General features: G+C 37.5%; 1 protein-coding gene across 1 annotated transcript in view; it reads right to left on the bottom strand.

Moving 5' to 3' along the window:
- Window positions 1-786, bottom strand: part of CNTNAP2 (contactin associated protein 2) — a gene marked incomplete at both ends in the record, with an annotated part of 1557236 nt that extends 1556450 nt beyond the window's left edge. The window contains one exon of the mRNA XM_080701281.1: window positions 660-786. Coding sequence (XP_080557407.1) covers window positions 660-786 — 127 coding nt within the window. The remainder of the gene's footprint in view (window positions 1-659) is intronic.
- Between the last annotated feature and the right edge of the window lie 19112 nt (window positions 787-19898).

Below are 19898 nucleotides of genomic sequence, written 5' to 3'. Positions count from 1 at the left end.
GCAGGGAGTCACAGCTGAACATGCGCCTTTAATTTCAGATCTTGTTAGAGTGTCTAAAAGGACAGAAAGCTGTGAATTTCATTTAGTTCACAGAACAGATTGCATGATGGCTTTTTGTCCTGCTAGTTAGTAAGTGTTTTAATGTGTAGCAGAATTGCAAGTGAGAGTGTTTTGCTGTTTGCCTGTTTGTTTGTTTTGGTTCTTTTCCCAAGCTTTATGGAGATATAAGTGACATAAAGTTTTGCATATTTATGGTTTGCAAGGTGACACTTTTGCAATGCATCCTTCTCAGGAGTGACTGACAAAATCAAGCCAGGTAACACACCTGTGGCCATTATTTGCCTAACTCCTGGTAGATAAAGGTATCTAAGGGGCAACCGTAACAAACACTAAGTGCGAATGACAAGTTGCCTATGTTGGTTTTAGGGCACACTCAGCACTTCCTCTTGTGTGTTAGGTAAAGGTGGAACTCGCCTGCCAGGCAAAGGAGCTTTGCATAACCTCTCCAGTGCCCCAATCCACAGCTCTGCATCTTGACCCATCTGTCCCATTTTTCTGTTTTTTTTTTATATCCATATTGCTGCTCCATGCATTTTCTCAAGTGGTTTCCTTTACGTGGAACACTCCACACTAAACCCTATTCATCTTATAGAACTCACTGTGGGGACTGTTTCCCCAGAAGGCATCCCTGTCTGCCAGTGCCATTGGGAACTGCCTCTCCTCCACACCCATCCAGAGCACCTTCAGGATATCTGAAACTGGTTGTGATGTGTTGAAATTGTCCATCCCCCTTTTTACATGGTGAGGAAAATCAAAACAGCTCCTTTTTGTTTTTCTGGCATACATAATGCTCAAGAATATTGTAGATGACCCAAATACAATCTCCTGCGAATACTGCAATGAATATTTAGAAACAAATCATTTTCCCATATCCAAATAAGAAATGTTCTTTACAATGAGTATTTTTCTTAAGATACTGACCTATATATTAGTAGAGTCAGTAAAATCATCTTTAGATAATTCTTCTACAATTATATGTGTGCATATATATGTGCATGTATATATGTTTCCATAAGCAGTTCCAAGCAGATATTAATATTATAGATTTGAAGATATTCTTATATAATGCTCAAGTATCCTGGAAAATGTGACACTGTTTGTTAAAAATCTGCATTCAGTTAGCAAAAAAGACAGTGAAAATTATACCTAACTGTGAAGCAACTCCACAAATCACATCCAGGCTCTCCAAATTATTTAGTTTTTATGTGTATAGATAAGTGCTGGTCTTAAATTTATTCGGTGAAGAAGAGCACAGGATCCTCTCACCATCTTGGGGACGTGGCTCACAGGTTACCTCATCCTCACATCCTTCCTGTGGCGAGTGGCTGGAGCTACGGCTGTGTTCTCTTCAGAGGTAGTAAGTTATTGACTGATTATGCTTTAAGGGCGATAAAATCGCCTCCATTAGTATGTGCATTTAGAGCCCAAATACACCACCTTTGCCTCAGTGTTAGTTGTTTCCTGGAAATTACCAAAATTGGTGTGCGTATCTGTCTTTTTATCCTTTACAACACGAAGGACATTGTGGAGAGAGTCATCATTTATTACAGGACAATAGTGGTATCCTGGGTATTTCTCATATTTATTCATTGATCACCTGAAAGCTGCAGATTGTATTTTATAGGGCCAAATGTTTCCAATACTAAATGCTCTCCATATAGCAACTAGAATCACAACATAACTCCAATTTCAGGCATTTCCAATTGCATTGAGAACAGATAAAAAAAAAAAATCATACCACTTCTTTCTTACTTCTACAATTCCCCCTACCAGAACAAAACGCTAAAGCAAAATGAATAAATAATAAACCCAAACAAAAGAAAAATCAATAAAATAAAAACTAATGAACAAAATCAATAATATATACTCAGTTATGCTTAATTGGGATATCTAAGTAATTTATTTAAAGTAAAGAAAGGAATCCCAGCATTCAGTAGGCTGAGATTAGATGATCACAGTTTGCAGGCTTAGCTACTTGGGCCCTTTGAAATCCAGTGAGACTCTGTTCCAAAAATAATAAAGACTAAAAAATAGGGCTGTGGATGTAGCTTGAAGGTACAATGCCCCTGGGTTTCATCCCAGTACCGCAAAAAAAAAAAAAAAAAAAGAAAAAGAAAATAAAGGAGAAAGAAAGAAAGTAATATTTACTATATGAAGATCTTTTATGGACACTTTAATAATATGGACTAGGCCAGGCGTGGTAGCGCACGCTTATTAATCCCAATACATGGGAGGCTGAGACAGGAGGATCTGGGTTTGTGGACAGCCTTAGGTACTTAGGCCCTTTGCAACTCAGTTAGATCCTGTTTCTAAATAAAGAATAAAAAATAGGGCTGAGGCATATCTCAGAGGTAAAATGCCCCTGGGTTCCAACCCCAGTACTGCCAAATAATAATAATAATAATAATAATAATAATAATAATAATAATAATAATAAATAGACTATTTAAACTTGACAATGTCATTATGATTACTTATTTTATCTTCACTTAAAGATGAGTAAGCTGAACTCTGAAGTCATTTGCCATCTAGGTCTTTTATCACACTATCTTAATCTTGAAATTCTTAGAAAAAGTTGTAATTTTTAAGAATAGCTATAATCCATGTGTTGGCCTTTCTTCAACTATTTTTTTTCTGAGCCAATTTACTGTTTCTTTAAAAAATGAGAGAAACCAGACTTTATGCAAGAATATTAATTTAAAATATTTTAGCATTCAGTTCATCTAATCTCCCACCTAAAGTGAATTTGCATAATTGCTCAGCAAACACTGGTTATACAGTTGAAAATTGAATGGTACTTCGAAAATAATGAAGTAGTTCACAATGCAGAGATAAAGGCCCACAAATAAGGGAAGCTAAAATAAAAGAAAAAAAGCATTTCTATTAATACCTTTTTCACCTTATTTCTTCTTTGAAGCACTGGGAATTTTAGATTTTGAAAGTTATTTTATAATCATATCATAAACTATTTAAATATGCATGTACTATTATTTAGATATTGTTTCCTTTAGGTAGTTTTTTAAAAATTTTCTTCTCTAAAAGTGTTGAAAAATACTGCTTTTTAAAAGAAAACATTTTTGTTTCTTTCTACAATTCCAATGATAAACTGTAAAAGGTACACAAAAATTATAAAAAAGATGCATTTTATTACCATAGAATGCAATTATTGAAGCTTTCAACATACCCCTGAAGTATAGCTACTTGTTATTTCTTATATAGTCACACATGATATGTTAAAATTCTAGCCCCCAATATCTTCAAATGAACCCTTGTTTGCTAGTTTGTAGCTGGGGTCTTTGCAGATGTAATCCCGTTAGATTGTGGTTATTCTGGCTTAGGATGGGCTCCAATCCTAGTGTCCTAATAAGAGGAGTCATAAAAACACACAAACACAAAGAGAATTTCGTGAAAAGATAGAGGCAGAGACTTCCCACGTCAAGGAACACCCAGGATTTCCAGCAATTGTCAAAAAACCACCATGAAAGGGGCATGCAGCACATTCTCTTCCAACTCTCCAGGACGCAAACCTGCCTGCCAACATCTGGTTTCAGATTTCTCACACCCAGAAAGTGAGAGAATATGTTTCTTCTGTTTAAATGCACTCAGTTTGGAGAACTTTGTTTTTGAGTGGAGCTGGAGGATGAATGGTCTGGGAACGTAAATGTCCTCATTCAACAGCAGGACTGTTTGAGGCTTCCAAAGCCATAGGCTTCATCAGGCCCTGAGCTGGAATCTTACCAAATAATCAAAACAGAAAAAACAGATCCGAACCTATCTTTTTCTCAAAGCTCTGGTTTTAAATATTCATAAATTAGAATTTTTGCTATCAAATTTATGCATGTGGCAATATCTTGAATTCTCATTAAAAGGTAAAAAAATCTCCATTAAGCATTCTTTTTTGGAAAAAATAAAGAAACCAAAAATTAAGTAACATTTATCATACCTAGCTAATCAATATAACCATTCTAAAAGATATAATGTCCTATCTTATTTAACTGCCCCCAAAAGTCCTAAGACTTAAATACTACAGTTATCTTTGATCATTTTTATAGACTCATAACGAGAGCATATTAGCAAATTGTAATAGAAATTATAGGATGTAGACACTGTAAGGTAGTAATTCTCAGCTTGGGTCTTTTGGAGACTACTTTATGACCACCTCAACTGCCATATTTAGCAAATGAAAACACAAGACAATAAAATTTGAATTCCATTAAACAATTGGTTAGCTTCTGACCCTAAGATTGCATAGGACATATCTGTACATTAAAAATAAATTGCATAAGGCCGGGTGTGGTGGCGCACACTTGTAATCCCTGCGCTTGGGAGGCAGAGACAGGAGGATCGCGCAGGTTCGAAGCCAGCCACGCGTGCTGGCTTAGGAGACCCTGTTTCCAAATGAAAATGTAAAAATAGGTCTGGGAGTGTAGCGCAGAGGTAGAAGGGCTTCCAGAAACCCCAGTACCAAAATTATATATATATATTGCATAGCCGGGTGTGGTGGCGCACAATTGTAATCCCAGGGATTGGGAGGCTGAGACTGGAGGATCGCACAGGTTCAAAGCCAGCCTCGGCTACCTAGTGAGGCTCTCAGCAACTTAGTGAGACCCTGTTTCCAAATAAAAAATATATAATAGGTCTGGCAGTATAGCCCGGAGGTAGAAATCCACTGGGTTCCACCCCCAGTACTACTACTACTACTACTACTTCTACTACTACTACTACTACTAATAATAATAATAATAATAATAATAATAAATTACATAAATAAATGACAGAATTATGTCACTCATAAGAAGATGGAAAGACCTGGAAGACATTATGTTAAGGGAGATTAGCCAAGCACAGAAAGAGAAGGGACATAAATTTTCTATACTATGCTCAAGCTAGGGAATATTAAGGATACCAGAAGGACTCCAGATAATGGAGGGAATACTTCAACAAAGCCAGGAAGGAAGGTTAGAGGAGGAAGAAGGCTGAGGTTCATTAATGGAAAAACTACAGCGACTATGTGATGTGGATATAACATTGTTAACCTGGATACTCAGTATCTGGAGAGAGAAAAATGGGGAAGCAGGAGGGAGGGGGGCACCAAGTACCGTGTGAATATATGCCATTGTCAACATGATCCACATTATTATGTGAGAGTAGAATGCACCAATAAAATTTTTAAAAATATTGCATACATTCAAATTTAGCTGGGGCTTCTGCATTTTTTTGGTAACCCTACTACTCTGAGATCTAAGCTCTGTGAACAAAACATATCAGTCTATAAAAAATTCTGAATCTACACATAATAATTCTAAAAGGCAATACCAGGTTATCATCATCTGCAGAACAAGATTTTATCCCCTTATTTATCTTTGCTTCCTTGTCTTCCCCATCAATACTTGTATACAGTAAATCCAAAAAATGTTACTGAATGAATAAAACTGACTATTTTTAACAAATTTTCCTATAGAGTATACTCTTCAAGCAATCTTAATAGCCTTTCTTGTGTGTTTCTTTAGGAATAATTTATAATTTACCCATCAAATCCAATAGATGTTTTATATGTCATAATTATTTCCCTTCTTTGATCCAACTTATGAATATTCTAGGATAGGTATAATTTTGATAGGTCCAAATGATAAGAAGTTACTAACCATATTAGTTTTCTAGGGCTTCTGTAAGAAAATACCACACTCTGGGTGGTGCCAAAGGACAGAAATATATTGGCTCACAGTCGTGTAGGGTGGAAGTCAGAGTCGTTGATGGGGGCGTGATCGCTCAGATCCTTCCTGCCTCTTTTATTGTCTGGTGTTCCAGTTGTTCCTTAGATTGTGTCTGTGTCCCTCCAGTCTCTGCCTCCATCTCCACAGGCCACAATATCACCTTTAACTCATGGCATTTTATCTTCTTATAAGAATGCCAGTCAAACTGAATTAGCACCCTACCAGTTGCCAATCTTAACTTGATTATATCTGCAAAGGATGGTTCTCCACATAAGACCACATGTCTAGGTACCAGAGATTAGCACTTTAACACCTCTCTTCTGATGAACCCAGTTCAACCTATTCCGCTGGCCTACAGTTTTGATAATAATGTCCAAGGTTTATCTTTTTTTTTTATAACACTGTCATCTTCACAAATACCCAAATCCTGAATCAATTGGACCAACGAGTTCCATCCGCAGCACCTCATCTCACCAAACAATACCAGAATGAAAATCCCTAAGCTGTCACTGCACTGAGGAAGGAGCATGGGAATGATTATATCTGGTTCCAACATTTTGTATTACTAAGTTACCAAAATAACCAAATGGATCAATAGTTATCACTCCTCAAGCATTTTTGATGCATCAGTGAAATTAATTTCTTATCTCAAAGACCTTGCTTCAGGGTGTTAATGTCTGGCCTTCAGAGACAAAAGCAGACACATCTCAGGATGCGAATGGACTTCCTGTTCCTTTATACAAGATTCAGAGTCTCATCAGGAATTGTGCATGCTGTATAAATCAGAAAGTGGGGAGTACTTCATCACTTTATATAGTGACACAGGTTATTCTAAATACAACCTTTCTAAGAATTCACTTCACTTTCTATATTTAATGGTTATGCCCTCTATATATTCTATAATACTTAATTATCACATGATATAAGATCCCAAAGAACCAAACAAGAGAGATAAAAATCTACCAAAAAGATCCATCCATTTTCCTGAAAATACCACAATTGTATTTTTTTATGGCTGAGTAAATTTCTATTGTGTACATATTCCACAGTTTTGTCATCTATCTGCTGATAGACATCTTGGCTGGTTCCACAGTTTGGCTATGGTGAATTGTGCAGCTATGAACGTAGATACACATGCATTTAGTTTGGTGGTTTGGTTTCCTTTCTTTTGGGGAGATACCCAGAAGTGGTATTGCTGGATCAAATGATAGATTTGTTCCCATTCTTCTGAGGATTCTCCATACTGTTTTCCAAAGTGGTTGCACTAATTTGCAATCCCAGCAACAATGTCTTATAATTATGCTAAGTGAGATTAGTCAGTCACAAAAAGTAAGGAACCCATTGCTGGATGCTTTCCCTAATACGTGAAAGCTAGGGTGAATGGGGTCATAGGAGGAACTCCAGGTGAAAAAGAAGATCCTGTAGAGGAGCAAATAAGGCAACCTAACTGTGGGGATGGGAGGTGGGGAGAAGGAAACTCTCTAAAGCACACGATGTACTTATCCATATCATAGTCAACCACTAACCCAATCATGGGAGAGAGGAATGTGGAGGAAGTGAGGTGGGGACTGTGTAGAGGCTGGCTGGGTGATGTGTGCATTTATGTCTACACAAGTTTCTTTTACCCCATTATGATGTATAAATACAATGCACTAATAAAAAAATAAATCTAAAATAAATAAATAAATAAAATTTACAAAAAATGTTTATAGTAAGCAATATGTAACATTGTACTCCCAGTAATAGTGATGAAAATATAATTGTGAAAAGATTGCAAAGAAAAAAATATACCAAAAAGAATGAATGTATAATACATGATAAACAGAAGTAAAACCAAGATAGCTGTCATTTTAATGTTGATTTTAGAGGTTTCTTTTGAACATTGGTAATCACCATGAAAATTATACAATATTTGCAGTTACTCTGGAAGGATAATTCGTGAGTAAAAATGTTGCAGTTTTAACCTTCTACCCAGAACTCAATTTGTATTTATAGGCAACTAAAATTGATTCAGGTCAGCCCCAGCATGAACCAAGTATGTAGGCACTTCCCTGCATGAGCTGATTTTTGTGTCCCTTAAGCATAATAGATAATTGCCTTCTTGAGGGAGACTACCAGGGTCTTTTGTAATGGGGAAAGCTGAAGCATTAGCAAGCTCAGGTATTTTAAAGTGAGCAAGTAAAGAGGTAGGCTCTACAGGATGATAAATGGGGCTGGAGAAACTGTGCTGACAGCATTTTGGAATAGACAATAGGGCTACAAACTACAAAAATCAGAAGCTAGCAACAAATCAGTGATACAGTCTCTTTGTAGACAAACTCAATACCTGCTTTCTTGTGAAAAACAAAAGTTTGTGTGGGTATAATAAAACATGACTGCAAAAACTCAAATTTTTTTTCTTATAAGTAAATTAAAGTCATTCAGTGAATCTAGGAAAAAGCTCTCCTGACTCCATCTCCTTTTATGGAGAATCAATGTATATAGTAAATTATATGTTTGTTTTAGCATCTCAGTTACTACAGGTCTTTCTGCTATGAAAGGCAGCAATCCTAGAGGTTGTAGACTGGGTTGATGCTCTAGAGAAATTTTGGATAGGAATCAATTTATTGCTTCCTGTCCCTATTTTATATTTTAAAAAATAGTTTTCTTTTAAGAAAAAGCAAAACCAAGAGAACACAGGAGGGAAAGATAGAGAGAGAGGGGAGAGAGGAGAAAGGAGAGAGTAGAGAAAGAAGAGGAAGAAGAAGAAGAAGAAGAAGAAGAAGAAGAAGAAGAAGAAGAAGAAGAAGAAGAAGAAGAAGAAGAAGAAGAAGAAGAAGAAAATTTTAAACAACCAGATGTCTTTGAGAGTTGAATTTGAGGAAAAATGAGTAATGTTTTCTCCAATTAAAAATAAAATGTAAAATCAGCAAAAAATATTAAGCAAAAATTCAAGAATAATGGATAATATTAGGACTGAAGTCTCAGATATCCCCAAAGGCTCTAATGTAAGCAGAGGTGTTTGCCAAAGCAATTTTCCTTTGATTTGTTTTGAAATCTGAAATCTATTTGTGGACCAAAATATAGAATTTACTCATTTGAAGTCTGAAAACGATGAAGGCAAAACTTTTCTCCTATTCTTATATTTCTCTGTTGCTGTCTCTCTGTCTCTTTCTCTCCCTCTTCTCCCGTTCTTTCACAGCCTATATGAGAGCTGGCTAAAATTCTATTTCCTCTGGCAAGCAGCATCCTTAGTGAACTTTCTAGTCCATCGTTCCTCTTGTGTGTCACGGTCGGTGGCATCATATTTCTTCATGCTCTCAGCAAATGTGACTGTTGGGCTAACACATCCAAATAAAGCAGCTGCTGAAACCCAGAATGGGACAAAACAGAGGGGCAAACGAAACTATGTGACATTCCACAGCAGAGGTGGGTCTCATCGCTTGCTCTCATGAGTGCAGAGAGAGAATTCTTTTGGAATCAGAAAGCCATGGAAAAAATAAAGTACTATTTCTTATTGCAGTATTGAGTATCGGACAAACTAGAATCCATTTAGAAAAAAAAATACAGTTGTCTACTTTTGTTAGAAATGTCTTTCTTAATTCATAAATCTTCCTCAATTCAGAGGCTAACCAGTACAAATCATCTTATGAATTTAAAACGTAAGAGAAATGAGTTGTACTTTCAATTAGTAAATTGAACATAAGTGTAAAAGAAATGTATACTGTTTTCAGCCAGGTGTGGTTGTATATGCCTGTAATCCCAACACTGGGGATGCTGAGACAATAAGGTCATAGGTTTTTGGCCAGATGCAACAATTTAGGAAGGCCCTCAGAAACTTAGTAAGACACTATTTTAAAATAAAAAATAAAATAACACAGGGCTGGCTGGAGGTATAACTCTGGAATAGAACGCCCCTGGGTTCAATCCCCAGTACCATCACAAATAAATAAACAAACAAATAAATAAATAACATAACATAACATACTATTTTCAAGTAGTAAACAAGAAGAAAGAAGTTGTTCCTCAATTTGGGCACATAAAGAAAACCAAGATGAGCCCTTTGAATAAATAATTGTCAAAAGGACCAAATAATGAAGTCTCGTTCTTGAGGGGAAAAAAAAGGCTATTCTATCTTTATGATTTCATGGTGCAAGGAGAGGGATTCTTGTTAGCTGGTAATTAACTATTGAACAATAGAAGGAATACTGGAGAGAGGGAAACTGGCATGATCTCGGCCAAGCCGCACCAATTATGGTACCAAGTTGAATGATCTCCAAGGGTGCCAGCCAGGGCCTCGGAATTATTTATTGCTCTGAAGTTGTAAAATTAAAACTTGCTGTTTTCAATCATTTTATTGCTCTTTAAGTGAGCATAAAATCCAGCATCCTTCAGACTAATTAAACAGTAATGGTTTAAGGGAGAGACTTTTTTTCCCCAGCCAACAAATGCTGTTTTCTTGCCCATGTATCAGTCTTAACACAATCCCCATTCCCCCCAACGCACAGCGACCCACCAAGGCGCTTGGTTCCCCCAGTCTGTGATGCCACGAAGGAGCCACAGAACCTTATATTCCAGCCCCCACTGCACACAACCTTCCCTTTGAAATTAGCCCGACCTTATCAAGAGAAAAGTGGGGATTCAATTTCTTTCTTCAGTTAGCAGACATCCAGTGCTGTAGAACTGGAAGAAAACACGGGGAATTTTGCAAGACGTGACAGTATAAATATTTAGCCCAGTCAATACATACACTGATGGTTTACTGTTCTGCAGATGGTAAACAAAATGGATCAGCATATGGAATATTAAAAGAACACCTGAATCTGGAGGCCTCTACAGCAAATTAGCACTCTGGTTGTTATTATTTAGAGGTTTCTGGGCTGCTGCCTAAAATGTGTTTTCTTCCTGTCATTAATTTGTTAAGCATGTGGGATACGCATCAGAGAGAAATTTCTAGTGAGTTGTTTCACCATTAGAAGGCGGCTCGTTCCCATTCTGTCAAGGCCGTTGGTCAACTGTGTGACTTTGCACAAACTTCTGGGAACAATGAGCCTCAGTTTAATCATCTGTTAAACGGGGACCATGCTTTACCAAACGTCGAGGATGGCTTAGGTACTTTGTCTAGTGCTAAGGAGCTTTAGAACGTACCTGGCACAAAACATTCAAATGCCTTCCTTCCTCTTGTGTCTACATCCTTTTACCAACAGCATCATTTCTCAGTGAATAAAATGAATGCACACTGCATGAGACACTGTTAGATTTTAATATCAATTTATAGTTAAACAGTTTCTGACAAACTACTTCATATCTCTCTACATTTTGGCAGTTCTCTCCTTTTCAATTTATAATGGACTCTACAGTTCTTTGTATATATATATATATATATATATATATATATATATATATATATATACATATGTATATATATATATATATATATATTCTAGGGCTTGAACCAGGGGACATTCTACCATCTTAGCTATTTTATTTTATTTACTTTTATTGGTGCATTGTAATCATACATCTTGGTGATGTTCAAGGTGATAGAGGCATCTATATACACAGAACAATTGAGTGCACCCTCAGTTTCTACCCCACTTCCTTTCTCTTCCCACCTTTCTATACTTAACACAGTGAAACAGGGCCCCGCTATGTTGCTGAGGCTGGCTTGGAATCCGCTATCCTACTGGATTGGCCTCCCCAAGTACTAAGATTACAGGCTTGTACCACCAAGGCTGTTTTCATGTACCACCATACAGGTTTGGATTACACCATTCTTAAGGAGCACGCTGAGCAGACACGATGATCTTTCTCCTGCAGGACAGAACTTCAAGAAAACCACACTTGGTATTCTGTTCATCAGATAAAGGGAGACAATCCCACAAACGGTCCAGGAAAACCAATCTTGAAACTGTTTTTGTCTCCTCTAGTAAACTTTTTCTCTAATGGGAACCTGTCTTCTTGGATAGCTTTGTAGAGGGAACTGGGTCCCTATTTATTTTAATTTTCTGGATTGTGGAAGACATTTTATTATTAAATCCTGTAACTGCATAATGGAGGTGTGACCTTACTGGGCAGTTATCTACCTCGAACTCCGACTTACATGTCATCCTTTCTCACTAATGCACACATCTTCCTGCTTAAAGATTGCAAAGCATGCCCACGTATCGATCCCCTTTGATCCTAATAACCGCTGCTACTGGGAGGCAGGCATCATAATTACCCTCCTCATAGTGAAGAGGAGAGAGTGGGGACTTTGGAGATATTAAGTCACTTATCCTGATCACCCAGGTAGTTCATAGAATAACACAACCCTGAGATGCCGAGTATCTGGTCCAGGGATGCCAGACATAAATGCTTACAAAAGGCAAACACAGTGTAAATATACGGAGAAGCCTGGTATAGAGCATCCACAGAAAAGGTGTTTGTCCTGCTGCAGAGCACAGCTGCCTGGCTGCACTGCCTTTAAGAGATACATGGGGAGCAATTTAAAATTATTGAACAACTGCAAAGCTCTCAAGGCTAAATACTGTGAAGGGGTTGGGGTTTTTAATTTTTGATATCTATGAACTCTTTTGGCTTTTTTTTTCTTTTGCTCAAGGAGGGTAACTGATATGTACAAGTTCACTTGGAGAGCACTAGACCTCCTAAGGATTTGGCCTTTTGGAATCTAGCTAGGGTCCCACACCAAACCCTTTATTTTTTATTTTTTATTTTTTTTTTTGCCTGCGGCTGAAGCTTGCTTGCCAAGTACTACACGGTGCTCAGGGCGAGGAATTCAGCCAAAGCTTCAGGCCATTGTTTAGTGGTAAGTATGGTCCTTTAAGCGTTTGTTCCTCTGTGCCAAGAACTCATGTTCTTTCCATCTGGTTCTACCTTAATTTAGAGAGAATGTGAATAAGGCAGAGAGCATGTTAATGATATTTTCCAGCTATTCGTCCTCTCTGAGGCTGCCACAGGTGAGTCAGCACCACTTGAGGCCGGACACTGTGGTTAAGACATTGTTAGGAACAGCTTAGCATTTGCTGGACAGACAAGTCAAGTCTTGGAAACAATCATGGGGAAAAGAGATGGAAATAATATAGCAACAGAATTCCTGCTTCCCCAAAGAACATAGGCCTGCTAAAACCATGGCTAACATATATTTGCTATATATGTATATATGTATATATGTATATGTATATGTATGTATATATATATGTATATATGTATGTATATATATGTATATATGTATGTGTGTGTATATATATATATATATTTGCATTAATGGGGGTGGAACCCCAGGCATTCTACTTCCAAGTTACACCCCTAGCCCTATTTTTTATTCTTTATTTTGAAACAGGGTTTCACTGAGTTGCAAAGGACCTCACTAAGTAGCTGAGGCTGTCCTTGAACCACGATCCTCCCATCTCAGCCTCCTGAATGCTGGGATTACACACGTGTGCCACGTCTAGCTAGGTTAAAATATTGAAACATAAAATGATCCATCGCATTATTTGGTTTATCCTCATAGGCTACTCCTAAATTATATTTGCTATGATCCTGGGAGGAAAATTGCATTCTCTATTCATCAAAAGCAATATTTTTCTGCTCATCAATTTGGGTGTGGTGGCATTCTTCCTCCCAGGGCAAATGGACTTAAGTTTAGTAAATGATCTTTGGGGAGTTTGCTGCTTGAATTATATGTAAATACAAACTGGAACCATTAAGATGTGAGAGATACTGCTAGATTAACTTCGAAAAAGATGAACAGAAACAACAGGCAGATAATAACAGAGAGTAGACAGAGTCTAAAGTGAGAGCCACTCTCACTACACAGAACCACCAACAGTTCACGATCTTGCTATATTTCATTGTATCTGCCACTCTACGGAGCTTGGAGTATTATAATCCTAACGCTTCTCATTTCATTCCCATAGACACCGCTGGAGTATGGAGGAGAACGTTATTACTTTCCACTTACCCAAGGAAAAAGCAAACGAACAGAAAAGTTAAGTACCTTGCCTCTACTAACACAAATAATAGTGCTAGGCCCAGAATCCAGAATATCCAGCTTTTAGTAAGGCATGTATAGCACAGTGAGTCTTTTTTGTCATCTATTTTGAAGAAATAATTATAAAAATTAGCAATGTGCCATCAAGTATTTGCAAAAGTTTGCATTTTTTTCTTGGTTACCTATACCTCTAGAAAAAAATTGTTTTAATTTGCATCTCTATGGTTACCAATTAGTCATTATAACTCAACATTAAGACTTTATCTAATTCAATGTTTTTATGGACATGGCCATTTCTACTACCTACAGGCACATACTTCAAGAAAAATAAATAAGGAATGATGTATTCATATACTTTTAAATAGTCCTGTTTACCCCAAGCTTACAAACAGATTTCATCTCATCTGAGGTTGATATAGGAAATAATTTTAGTGTCAGTCTCAAATTCAAAAGAGTTCAGAGTGTTAATTCCACTATTAGAAACTAGTTTTTGGTATTGCAAAGTGTTTTCAGGGTGAAGCAATTCAAAAGCAAAGAAATTTGTCTAACATGTTCTAGGTACATGATCACAGTGGGGACTCAATATAAACACATTCTAGCGACGGTGATGCTCAAAGTCTAGAGAAGCAATCATATGTGCATATAATTATTTAGAGTATAACAAAGGCTGTAATAAGGTATGTACCAAGCACCACAGAAGTGAACAATGATTGCAAATCAGAAAGGTTTTTGTGGAAAGGCTGCATATAAGATAAATTTTAAAGCATGCACCAGAGATGTACATTCTAAGATATAAATCATAAAAGATACGACTACAATAATAGTAATATAATAATAATGAGTCAAATTTGCTCATCATCTATTGTGCGCTCATGCAACAAGCATAATTCTAAAGGCTTCCAACCCCCATTAGCCACCTACCTCTTTACACACATACATTAATTAGCTCATTTTCTTTCTACAATAAGTCTTGGATCTAGATTCTACCTGTGTGGATAGGAAACAGAGAGGCAAAACTGCCCTCCAGTGCCACACAGAAAATGGTAGATAAAGCCAAGAACAATTAGGAACCTACAGACTGGGACTGAAGGGTGGGTTCTGGCAAGGTTTCCCTATGTAATGTGCTGCCCTTCAGATGTAGGATGATCAGAAAAGAGAAAGGGAGAAGATGAGTTTGGAAACACCTGTCTGGAATCTTATTGTAAGGAAATTGGTCATACTTTGAAGGCAACACACAGTTAGCTATTCGAGAATTTTATGTACAAATGGTAGTAATAATAATTTTAAAACCCCACTGCAACACTCTGAACAAATGGTTGCAGGTGAATTGGTAAGGCAGGTGAGAAGTGAAATCAGGGAACACGATTCTCCATTTTACCTAGGGCCCGCACAGGGCTGGACTGTGTACCAGGCAGAATGACAAAGACAAGGGTGAGAGGAATCATTGCCCTTTAAGATGCCAGCTACAAAGCAAACGGCTGGCCAGGGAAGCAAAGTATCGACTGACCATTTAGTGCAAAGGGTGGGTGCTAATTAATAACTGCGGCTGTCAGGAAGCACAGATTCTTTGGCTGCCACATAGATTTCTCCCCCTCCACTTCCCTTTGCCTAATGTTCAAAGTTTATTTGATATGAATTAAGTATTTGATTTTCTTATACTTTTAAGTCTGGTTATTTTTTATTGCATGATTTGTGTGTTGGTCTTTAAATATATACATATATTTACATTATATATTACATACATATGTATATTTTCTTCTTGAAGTACCAATTTTATATTTTGGGGCCAGAAAGTCTGAGATTTCTTATAAATTTCAGTTTCTAAAAGCAAATGAAATGCTCAGAGGTGAGTGAGGCCCACAGGAAAGGCCATCAGGGGTATTTCATCTCTGGCAACAATTTTGAAGTGAGGGGCACAGGTCAGTCTAAAGGAGTCAACATCAAGGGAATGTGTGTACACTAAAAAATAAAATAAAATAAACTGAACCAACTGGAAAAACAAAGCAAAAAAACAAGAAAAAGGCAAAGAAAACATCCCGGGAAGGACCATCTAAAATGTATGGGTATGAAATAATAGTGAAGGTTTAGAATTAAGCGATAGAAAAGAATAAAGTACGAAATAGAGGTTCTAAAAATCAAGTATGGCCTAATATGAAAAAAACATCCTGTTTATGATTAAATTTAGTCCAGATGTGTTCTGGATGCTAAGCTGTTTATCTTAAATTTAAAAAGTCAAAATGTAAAAAATTATCAGAATTTTAGTGGCATCTGTTGGGGGAGGCTTTTCTGTTTTTTGTTTGTTTTTTGTATTGGGAATTGAATTCAAGAGCATTCTACATCTGAGCTACACCCTAGCCTTGTATTATTTCTTTATCAAATCAGGGTCCTGCCAGGCTGTTGGGTCTGGCTAAGTAGCTGAAGCTAGCTTTGAACCAAGTGCTGGGATTGCAGGTGTTTGTCACCATCCCCAGCAGGAGGACATTTTTTAAAAGAAAATGAAGAGGCATAAATGTGATACAAGAGACTGTCAAGCATTAAAATTATCTTAAGGCTCGATAATGATTGTCTGACTATTTGCATAACACTTGAGAAAAAATGGTTGCTATTCTTCAAGCCCAATTAAAATACCTCAAATGCATTTTTATTCTCTTAAATGCCTTTATAGAAAGCATTGTTTTCTGTTTTTTCTATTTATTATTTTTGGCATATATAATATACAGAAATATATAAATACATATATACATATAAATGTTGATAATATATACGTATAATTGCATTCATATAGAAAATAATATATATGGTTTCTTATATATCACATGTTATATATTTATATACTCTATGTAAATATGTATTTAATATATTTTAGAAAATTTGTTATATATGCATATTTTATATATTCCATATATCATATGCTGATATATATCAATATTGTTGATTTATGTATCATATACCTATTTATATGATATGTGAAATCAGATATATATCTATATGATTTTTGAAGGGTACATTAATGCTATGATACAGCGTAGTCTTGACAAAGTCTATCCTCCCAGCACATTATTAGTGAGGTGAGAGAGAAGGCCCCAGTTTGAGTGATGGATGAATGGGTCATGAAACCCAAGGAACCAGGTAGGCACCTGCAGTTTGGGACTGCCTGCACTGCTTTGTAATTGGCCAGCCAGAGAGCTTCAACCTCGCTCTTGGTTCCCAGCGGGAAGACTTGAGTGAAGAGTATCAGAGCACTAAACTCTTGTCCTGTACGGTCTGTGACGGTTCTGAGTGTCTTCCAATGGTAACTGTTTCCAAGTTAGCGACTGGTCTAAGGAGTCCAAGCAGTGTGGACAATGGCCATAGTCTCCGTAAGGCATAACCTGGAAAACGCAAGCTATCTACAAAAGACCAAACAAAATAAGGAAGTGGAAAAGCAGGAAGTAAAGAAGTGCTTTAGCATAGAGGAAGCTGCTTCTCTGAATAATACCTCGGGGGGCCTCTCTATGTAGTAACTGGGTTACTTCAAATCTTTCTAGGAAAGATCTGGTTCTGGTAGTCAGTTTCCAACCTCAGTTAAAGTCTCTGTCAACAGGAGTGAAGGGGCAAGGCACAGATTGTGGCCAGAGCCCCGTCCTGTGCTTTTCCAGGGTCTCTTGGGGCTCTCCTCCTGCCACCAGTGGCCTCACCTCTGAGTTTGGTTGAGTCTAAATTCTGACCCCCATGGCTGCATTTCTTTCTGCCTCTTGGAATGGAGCGGGGAAGTCTTGGTGTTGGTGTTTGTGTCCTGCACCAGGGCTGTTGGATCTAGAAGATGCAACACATAAGCCTCCCCTTCTCCCCTTTTATCCTCTGCTCTACACTCCAGTTATGAGCCCTGCCCACCAGGGCCCGCCCACTCCTTCCTGCTTGTGCAAATGGCCCCTTTTCGAGCCAAGGGGCTCGTACCTACGTGGTCTTGCCAGCCAAACTCTTCTCCAGTGTCTCGTAGAAATGGTTGAACTTTTCATTTTTGAAAACTCAGTACTCAGAGCTGAGCTGTATTTTCTAAAACTGACAGAGGTAAGTTCTTGGACCCTGGACAGTGGTTGGGAAGTACTAAGTTGCCTTTTCCTCTGACTCCCTTTTTATCCCACGTGCCTCTCAAGACATCCACAGACCACACATTCTCAGTTCCACTAAACCCCAAGTCCAGGTCTGGACGCCTTAGCTGTCTTGTTTTCTCACTGTCCAACTTCTCTCCTTAGTAACCGAGGCTGAGACAATGGCTGGAGACCTTAAGACACGGGCACCGGCATGAGATTTATGCCGTGCTTCTGAGTTATCCCTCTTACCCATGCCACTGTATGACTTGACTGGGGAATTTGCTTCCCAATTCCATCTAGGACTTTATTTCTTTCAGAGCAATAGAACAGATAGACCAGACAGACCCAGGGTCTGAACTGGCCTGTTCTCATAAGAAAGGTCCTCAGAACTTCCGGCCTTGACTTAAGAATGTAGATACAAACTGTAGTCAGTCACTTTTGTACATATGGTTTTCCCTCCCTTTTAGTCTTCTACTTATTAATAAAGGCCATAATTATAAAGCAGTAGCCATTTTATTTGTGTGTGTGTGTATGTGTGTGTGTGTGTGTGTGTGTGTGTGTGTTACTGGGAAGTAAACTCAGGGACATTCTACTTCCAATATACACCCTCAGCCGCTTGTTATGTTGTTGTTGTTGATTTGAAATAGGGTTTTTCTAGGTTGCTGAGAGTCTTACTTAAGATATTGGGGCTGGAATTGAACCTTTGATCGCCCTGTCTTAGCTTCCCAAGTACTATGATTACAGGCATGTGCTATGAAGCCTGACTTCTACACACTTTGTTGAGTAGGGCCCATGGTGAAGAGAACCATGGAAAGAGAGTTCAAGAACAGTCTGGTATGAACAGGGTGACTAGAGGCACGAGACAAGTCTTTATGGACTCTGACTCAGTTTTCCTCTTCCTTAGAAAGAAGATTCCTCTCTAATACTGATTTTAGAATCTAGAAAAAAGGTATTTGATCCACAAAACACAACCTTATCTTTGCCTTTCAGATGCGATCACAATTATGCTACTCAGATAAATGACATCTCTAACTGTGGTTGGTTTTACCTGTTAATACACACAAAATAATCCTCTCCAAAATCTCTTAGAAGATTATATTTAATTCCCTCGGTGATTTCAAACCTTTATACTTCTGAAATCTAATTTATATCTCAAACATTCATAAATCAAACAAGGCACCTGAATATAAGAAGCAGATTTTTCTTCTTAACTAGAGATTGGGGAGCATAGAATGGCCATTTTAATATACAGTAGAAAGATTTCTGCAAATAGCATGTTACTCTTTCAGGTGTAGAAGCTCGTTTATATGTATTAATTAGCATAATTATTTTAAAATTATTTGAAAGCATTTAACCTCCAGCAAAAGAGTTTTCTAAAAGAGAGCCAACAAAAATATGCCAAAAAATTCTTAAAAAATAAATTTCTAACAAGTGGTTATTTTCTTGATTCTGTTGGCATTTATAGATAGTAAATACTTTGTTTTACATGTAGTGGTCAAAGACCCTTTGGGCCAGGCACTTTATCACAATGGGGATGGTGCTATACATGTATACGACTGTTCGATATCTTTAAGGGCTCAAGGACAGGTGTAGAAGTTAAATCACACATGGTGGAAACTAATAAGGTCTTGGGGAAGGAGAGATTCTAGGCATTCACTGTGTTTACTTCTTTTTCATTTTTACAGATTTTTGTTTCTCCCAGTGGTTTCATTAAACTGTCACTTCTTGGACCTCAGCTGTGAGGACAGTAGCTTCATTTCTGGCTTACAAATCCATCACTCATCTTACAGATACAAACAGGTGCCATAAATCATAGTTGCTCATGCATACATAATCAAAAATGTCACTTTGTGTTACCTGTTCCCTGAAAGAAATGGCAAAAAAGTTCTCTAGTTCCCATCAATTATCAAGACTCTAGTTGGATTCTAGAGCTGCACCTGAAGAGTTAACCCATGCTGAGTTAAGAGTGAACATTCTTATTTTGTTACCAAGAAGTATATTATGTATACAACCTTCTTTTACATAGATTTTCCATTCATTGAACATGGAACCTAACAGGAGCCTTAAATAGAATTAAGA

The sequence above is a fragment of the Muscardinus avellanarius genome, assembly GCF_963383645.1.
Source record: "Muscardinus avellanarius genome assembly, chromosome: 9".
NCBI classification, from domain to species: domain Eukaryota; kingdom Metazoa; phylum Chordata; class Mammalia; order Rodentia; family Gliridae; genus Muscardinus; species Muscardinus avellanarius.
This window is presented reverse-complemented; position numbering and strand designations above follow the sequence as displayed.